General features: G+C 36.7%; 1 protein-coding gene across 2 annotated transcripts in view; it reads left to right on the plus strand.

Moving 5' to 3' along the window:
- The first annotated feature begins 6,946 nt into the window (after positions 1 to 6,946).
- LOC109206659 overlaps positions 6,947 to 8,198 on the plus strand; it is a 4,919-nt gene continuing 3,667 nt past the window's right edge. Inside the window, exon 1 of one of the 2 annotated variants that reach the window (XM_019369509.1) lies at positions 6,947 to 7,277. In XM_019369509.1, the coding sequence (XP_019225054.1) occupies positions 7,053 to 7,277 (225 nt within the window). In that variant the 5' untranslated portion in view covers positions 6,947 to 7,052. The remainder of the gene's footprint in view (positions 7,278 to 8,198) is intronic. The other variant, XM_019369508.1, reaches the window with a different exon arrangement.

Below are 8,198 nucleotides of genomic sequence, written 5' to 3' on the forward strand. Positions count from 1 at the left end.
GCGCCGTCGACGTTAAATGGATCGGGCTGTACGCCACAGCGTGTTCATGTGCATTGCATTGCATCCATACATTTTACTTGACTGTTATATTTGAAGTTGTTTTGCTGTTGGTTCGTAGTAAGGTGTCGGACTGTTAGTTTTAGCTTTGCTTTGTGGCATTTCGTGGATTTCTTATCTTCAGACATTTTATATGCTTATTACTCACTGAGTCGGTAGCACTCACCCCTACTCCCTGCACCTTGTGTGCAGATTCAGGTGCACCGGAGGCTTAGCTGAGCAGTCTTTATTTTCCAGAGCTTATCAGAGTTGTTGAGGTAGCTGCTAGACGTTCGCAGGACCTGACTACTCTTCCTATTTCAGTTTTATTATATATACATTTCCAGACTTGAGTATTTTCGTTCAGATATTGTTATTCAGATTGTTTTAGAGGCTCTAGACTCGTGACCCCAGATCTTTTGGGAGTGTTTTTATCAGACTTCGTATTTCTCAGTATTATTCTTCGATAAATATTGGATTATTATTCTAAAACTATTATATTCTCTTTAAATTGTCGGTTTTGAGGTTTACGGTTGATTTGGGAACGACTGTGGTCAGGCTTGCCTAGCAATTGCGTTGGGCGCCACCACGACCGGGTTTGGGGTCGTGACAAAAATCAAATATATTAAGTGTATCAAAACCTTCCTATTTGAATTATACGTAATATAACAGTTTTGAAAAGGAGAAATAATGACAATTTAAGAAGAAAAGGAAGAGTAAGATAAGTCTTCGTTTTTTGTTTCGACTTGGTTTCCATTTGTTTCAATTTCGAAACGAAAAGTAAAATACAAAAGAAATATTCTAGATTCATTTAAAAATAAATAATTGTATTGCTATTATCCTTTCTTTTTTAGGTTTACAATTTTTATAAAATATTAGGTTTAGTAGTCCTTATTTTCTTTTCTTGGTATAGAAGTCCTTATTTCTTTCCAGTTATGGAGTCTATTCATTAAGGTTTTTATGAGTATTTTTCTTAAAAAAAAAATAAAAGCTCATTTTTTCTTCTATTATTTAAGAATTTGAAATAAACTAAATGTTTTGTTGTTAAACCATGCTTGGGAGTAAGCTTAACAAAAATATTTAAATTTAAGAATATAAAAGAAAGAAAAGTGTTGGTAAGAGTCAATAACGATAATGATTCTGCTAACATAAAGATATAAAAATAATATGTCATAACGATTTTTGTGTTACTCTAAACCTAAAATTCTTATGGGATAAAATTTATAATTACAGTAAAATTGGGATGAGCTAATATTAAGATTTGGACAAAAATAAATAATTTTTTTCAATTAAGAGTAAATAATTAAGTCAATCAAGTGAAAAATTCTCTCTCTATAACCGCCTTCTTCTCCATTGACGATCTCCACCAAGCGGTGGCTACGTTTGGCGGGGAAAGTGGCTATCAATGGCGAGAGGCAAAGGGAATGGACCAGGAAGACCAAGGAAAACACAGATTCTAGCACTAGGAAGCTCACTATCGTCAAATTCATCTCCATCAACATCTGTAATTTCTCAGAAATCGCAACCAACAACACCGGCGGAAGCATCAATGGCGGAAATGAATGGTAACAATTCTACTTTGAATAATTACATAGAAGTAACTGAGGAAGTTAGAACAACAAAGGCTGATAATGGGAAGAGTAAAATGTTGAATGATTGCATGCCTTCATCTTCGAATGTAACGATCATAGAAAAAATTCAAACAACTGTACATGCAAGTGAAAATTCTCAGAGATCGGAACCAAACAAAGATGCAGAAGCCCCGGTATGGGCAAATTTGTTCGCTAGGAATAGAATGGCTTCTAATGGCCTTGCTTTGTCTTACATTCCACCGACGAATGTTGACGGAAGTGTAGTTATTCAACTAGATCCTAAGGAGACAGCAAGGGAAGCTGAAAAATTGAAACATTCATTGATTGTTACGGTAATTGGGGAAATTCCTGGGTATAATCACATGAAGCGATACATAAATCAAAATTGGTCTGCGACATGTTCCGAGCTATTCTGGCATGACAGGGGATATTACATAGCAAAGTTTACAGGGGAAGAAGATTTGAAGGAAGTGTTATATGGAGGGCCGTACACGATAAACAATAGACCAATCATTCTGAAGAAATGGTCTCCAGATGCTGAGTTTGATGCCACTTTTCTGAAAGAGATACCTCTATGGGTCTCTTTTCCCAATTTACCTATGACCTACTGGAGTAAGGACTCGCTTAGCAGGCTAGGGAGTGCAATTGGAATTCCCTTATTTGCAGATGAATGTACATCTAAGCAATCTAGAATATCTTTTGCTAGGATGCTGATTGAAGTTAACATTACGAAACCATTGCCAAATGAAGTCAAAATAAGGGATCCATCGGGAAAGTTACACCAGCAAGTGGTGAGGTTTGAATGGCAGCCTGAGTTCTTCCCTGAATGACAACAAATGGGACATGTGTGTAAACAAAATGAGGAAATGCAAAGGAAGCAAATGCATAAACCAAATGGAAAGACACAGCAACCAGTCAAAGAGTGGAGAAGCAAGGAAAAGATGGCATAGAACACAAGTGTAGCACAGACAATAACTGATAAAGCTATGACAAATGTTAAGGAACCTGCACAGAATATGGAGCACAAAAAATCCCCTAGAACTAGTAGGACAGCAATGACAAAGACACAGGAGCACAATCAGAAGAATAGGAAAGAGACTAACTCAAAGGGGCAAAATGAAGGTGCTACTAGTTCTAGCAATGCACAGATTAGTATGAATTTCTCTATTGCCACACAAAATGCATTTGGGATTCTAGAAGGAGGACAAGAGGATAGGCAACCACCAGATAGAGGTGGTACAAATGATCATCTGAAATGACAATGCTTATGTGGAATGTAAGGGGGGCAAACCAAAGGCATAAACAGAAAGAGTTAGCTAAATACATCAAAGACAAACACATAACACTAGCTGGATTTTTAGAGACTAGAGTTAAACAGCATAAAGCTTCTATAATTTCCCCTAAAATAGCTCATAACTGGGAACTGGTGCACAACTATGACCAAGCAGCTAATGGTAGAATATGGATTATGTTTNGGGAAAAAGTTGTTGCTCAATTACCTAGCTGTGAATATGCAAACAATGAAGAAGGGGACCTCAACTAACTCAACAACAATCTATGGAGTTGATTAAAGCTGTAACCAGACAGGAAGTTGATGAATGTATTTAGGCTATTGGAAATGATAAAGCTCCTGGGATTGATGGGTACAATGCAGTATTTTTTAAGAAAGCATGGGATATAATGAAGGAAGATGTTTATGAAGCTGTCATAGAGTTCTTTGAAACAGGAACAATGCCCAGGGTCATTAATTGCACAACTGTCACTCTATTACCCAAGATTTCTAATCCTGCTACTATAAAAGATTATAGGCCTATATCTTGTTGCTCAGTTCTGTACAAAATCATTGCTAAGCTTTTAGCATCCAGGCTGCAGAAAGTTATGAACTACATAATTGATGAGGCACAAGCTGGCTTTATACCTGGAAGGAAAGGTGCAGATAGTACTATTCTAGCCCATGAACTGATTAGAGCCTACTCAAGAAAGCACATATCACCTAGATGCATGATCAAAGTGGACCTGCAAAAAGCCTATGACAGTGTGGAATGGAGTTATGTCCTACAGGTTATGGAAGGATTGGGATTCCCTTACAGATTTACACAATGGATAGCAGCTTGTATCCAAAGTGTGAGTTATTCTATATTGATCAACGGTGAATTGGCTGAACCTTTCCATGCAGCAAAAGGTCTCAGACAAGGTGATCCAATGTCACCCTTCCTATTTGCTATAGCCATGGAATACTTCAGTAGGCTACTGAAAGAACTGAAGGACAAGAAACAATTCAGCTTCCACCCAAAGTGCAAAAAACTAGGCATTACTCACTTGAGTTTTGCAGATGACCTGTTATTATTTGCTAAGGGGGATAAGCAGTCTGTGACAATGCTGAAACAATGCTTTGAGGTTTTCTCTGCAGCCTTAGGTCTCCAAGCTAATCTAAGTAAAAGCTCAGTTTACTTTGGTGGGGTAACAGACACAGAACAGGAAGACATCTTGCAGCAGTTGGGCTATATAAGAGGTGAATTACCTTTCAAATACCTAGGAGTCCCTCTAACTACTAGGAAAATGAAGGTAATTCAATGGCAACCCTTGATTGAAAAGATTGTAGCAAGAATTTCATCCTGGACTGCAAAGAAATTATCATATGTAGGAAGAATCCAACTTATAAAAGCTGTACTGTTTGGTATCCAATCATATTGGTCCCAAATGTTCTTGATTCCAACCAAGGCGATCAAAACTATTGAAGCCTATTGTAGGAGTTTTATGTGGTCAGGGACAAATGAAATAACCAAACGAGCACTGATCTCCTGGGAGAGAGTATGCATACCAAAGAGTGCTGGGGGCTTAAATATCATAAACCTGAAGCAATGGAACAAAGCAGCTATTCTCAAACTACAATGGGACCTAGCTTCAAAAAATGACAGATTGTGGATCAAATGGGTGCATATGTACTATATAAAAGGGCAGCCTATATTGAGTATCAAGGAGCCAAAACAAGCTAGCTGGATGGTTCAAAAAATTCTGACTATCAAAGGGCCAAATCTTCAGAATCGAAACCAAGGGAGCAAAGTCAGTATCATCAGGCAGATATACTTACAACAACTGGGAATATTAGACAAGGTAGAGTGGAAAACAGTCATGTTCAACAACTTAGCTAGACACAAAGCTATATTTTCTATGTGGCTGATCATACAAGAAAGGATGCTAACGGCTGACAGACCGAGCAAATGGAACATGAACGTGGATACTACTTGTGTATTCTGTAAATGTCAACCAGAGCACCATCGTCATATGTTCTATAATTGTTCTATTGTCATGGAACTATGGTATGACATATTCAAATGGCTACAAATTCCAGTTCCAGCTACTACATGGAACCGGTTACTATGTTGGTTCATTTGGAAAGCAAAGAAGAAAACAACTGAAGGGCAACTGATGAGAATGGTTCTAGCTGAAACAGTGTATAACATATAGGTGGAAAGAAATCATAGAGTTTTTGAGAAGATGTATAGAGATAGGCAAAGCATTGTGAGAGAAATTATCTACATTTGTAATATTAGAGCTGTAGGTAAACTCAAGAATGTCCTACAATACAAGTTTGTATAGGAAGGGGGAAAATAGAAGTCTACCATGTAAACTAGGCAAATAGGAATAAGGAGTATAGAAGGGATATGAAGTAGTGATTGATACTGGTTGAGTTAGCCATATATTCATGTAATTTGTTGCCTTGAATTAATAATATTTGAATTACCAAAAAAAAAAAAAGTAAAGCTTAGGTCTTGGGCTGAAGTTGAGCCCATTATTGTTCCGTTGCTTTCAAAGCCCAGTAAATATTGTTTCAGAAAATTGTGGGGAAATTACAAGCTATGTCCATTTATAAGTAGCTCATTACAAAAATTGGCCAATTGATAAAATATTACTAATATTAGCCAAATTAGCCAATTAGCTATTTGTAACAAAAAAATAATATTGAGCTATGGCCGACGCTGCTGCTCTCTTAATGGCTATCACATCATTTCTGTAAATCATTTTGCTCCTATTATTTTCGCATAAAAATTTACCCACAATCTTTATGCTCTGTCCCATCACCATATTCTTCCAAATTTCCTCTGCTTCTTCCTCTGCATTTCTCTGTTTCCTCCTAAATACTTTTGTTGCATCTAATCTTTGAATTTTCCATCCCTTAATATTTATCAGTCTCTTTATTTTCTCTAGGTGTTTACTAGCTAGTATACAGTTATTGATCTTCACTTCACTAATATCTTCCTTTAGTAGCCTCTCGCGCGTCTGCACGTCTACTGAGTTTGATAATTCAGCTCGAAAATAACTATCAAATTCTGGTACGCCAATTGCTTTGTTTTGAGTGGGTGCTATTAGAATAGATTGGGCACAACTTAAGGATCTTGAATCTCAGTTTTGGGATGATTTGGTGAAGTTTTGAGGTGGTTTGAATTGAAAATTCGAAGTAAAAGCTGAACATGAAAAAAAATGATATGTGTATCACACTGTGTATCATTTGTGTATCACATATGTATCATATTTGTATCAATTGTGTATCACATGTATATCCATGTATACCTGTGTGTGAGATACATGCGTGATACATGTTTGATACATGTGTCGCAGAAGACTTTTTTGAACTCGATTTAATTACGAATTTTGATACAAAACCAGTCCAAATCACTTCCAAACTTCCTCAAATTTTGTATATTGACTTATCTATATATTTTCAATGAATTTCACTATACCCATTGAAAAAGTTTCTTTTTTGTTTAGATTTTTGGAGTATTGTATATATTTTTGTATTTCATCACCTTATTTGCTACCCCGTCCATGAAATTTCCTTTCTGTCTTGTATCTAATGTTCCTAATCACGCTTAAAAATATGGAAGGTGATTTTTGCATGTGATTCTTTGAGAGAGAGAACCCTATTGTTTAGGTTTTCAATTTTTGTATGCTAGTTTTGATAAGTCTATGACTAATAGCTAGAGGTTGGTAAGTTGAGATTTATTTGGGACATTTGTGTAAGTTTCCCCGATTTTTGCCCGTAATTTAAATGTTAGCCACAACTTTAAAATAATTGTAAATATAACCAATATTCCATTTAGGCACCATCCTTTTCCTTCTTCAATCACTATCTTGTGTGGAAATATTGATGTGAGAGTGAAATATTGATTTGTGTGGTGAAATCGAAAATGAGGATAAGCAGTGAGAGAGTTAAAAAGGAAAGAAACGTGATCGAAAGAGGAGCGAGCAAATTCATACTGTTGGCTATATTTGCAATTTTCAAAAAAGTGACTAACTTTTAAATACACGAAAAAGGGTACCTATACAGTGTAAAACACCCCCAATTTTCTGAGCAGCTTTGCCCCTTGGTTCAATCGGAATTTACAGTTGTTCAATTCTGCGACCCGGTTTGATAATCTGAAAATGGAATCAGATAAGGAGACGAGTCAGCTGAATTCTGACGATACCAAATCAGAACAAGTTGAAGAACAACAGCAAAGAGGAGAATGTTGCGATGACCAAAATGCAGAGTCTCAAATAAATGGCAAAGAGATCCTGAAAGCAATACAAATAGTAGAGAAAGATTCTATGGCAATCGCCGAGAGCTTCACTTCTCTTTTTGCTTCTCTACGCTCTACTCTATCTGAGGTATCCATAATTGGAGTAGTAGTATCTCTCTTGTTTAATTTTTTTAGCTACTTTCCTAAAGTTAGTGCTTTTATCTGTAATTAACTTATTAGTGACCTGATTGTGTTACATTATTAATGTATAGAACTAAACTCAAAAAAAAGAAAAAATTGGTTTGAGATTGTTGTATATCAGTGTAGGGATAACTGTGAGGTTAGTTTTAGAGAGCCCACAAATTATTGGGTATTGAGTGCAACTGATCTAAATGAAGCTGAATGGATATTGAAGATTCAGATAGCCAGGCGCGGATGTAGTGTTAGAGTTATGGGTTCACCGAACCCTAGCTCATACCCTGTAATTGTATTGAACAAATACTAGATTTCGTACCCAGTAAATCAAATGGATAGTGGTGGAATTTCGAACTCGAACTCATAAAGCTCAAAATCCTGGATCTACCTCTACGGATATCCTACCTTCAATTTGTTTAGGTTGAAGCAAACTAGTAGTAGTAGGATTAGAAAGGCATGCTAATGATGATCGACGAGCAACATGGTGGTCTGGGCTCTTTGCTGCTGTTTGGTTTTGGGTTTCCCTTGTCAGTTTTCTTAACTGGAATCAGTTGTCATCTGGGTATACAGCACAGGTTTGCAACTCATAGACTTACTCTTTTGATGTTATCACTTCTAAGCATCACATTTGGCACTTTTTCGCCTATAATTTAAACGGTATGCACTTTGTTGTTTATGCTCACCACAGTTGTACTTCGCTATCCATCTTCTCTTGGGATATTGCACTTGGTTATCAGGTCATGTGATTATCATGTCATAGCATTGAGGTTAAGTACATCGAATAAACATATTTTCAATAAAATAAGCTTTTCTTAACAATTTTTTTTGTGTGTGCGTGTGTGTGTGTGTGGTGGGGGGGTGGGGGGGGGGTAGT

The sequence above is a fragment of the Nicotiana attenuata genome, unplaced genomic scaffold (genome assembly GCF_001879085.1).
Source record: "Nicotiana attenuata strain UT unplaced genomic scaffold, NIATTr2, whole genome shotgun sequence".
Lineage (NCBI taxonomy): Eukaryota > Viridiplantae > Streptophyta > Magnoliopsida > Solanales > Solanaceae > Nicotiana > Nicotiana attenuata.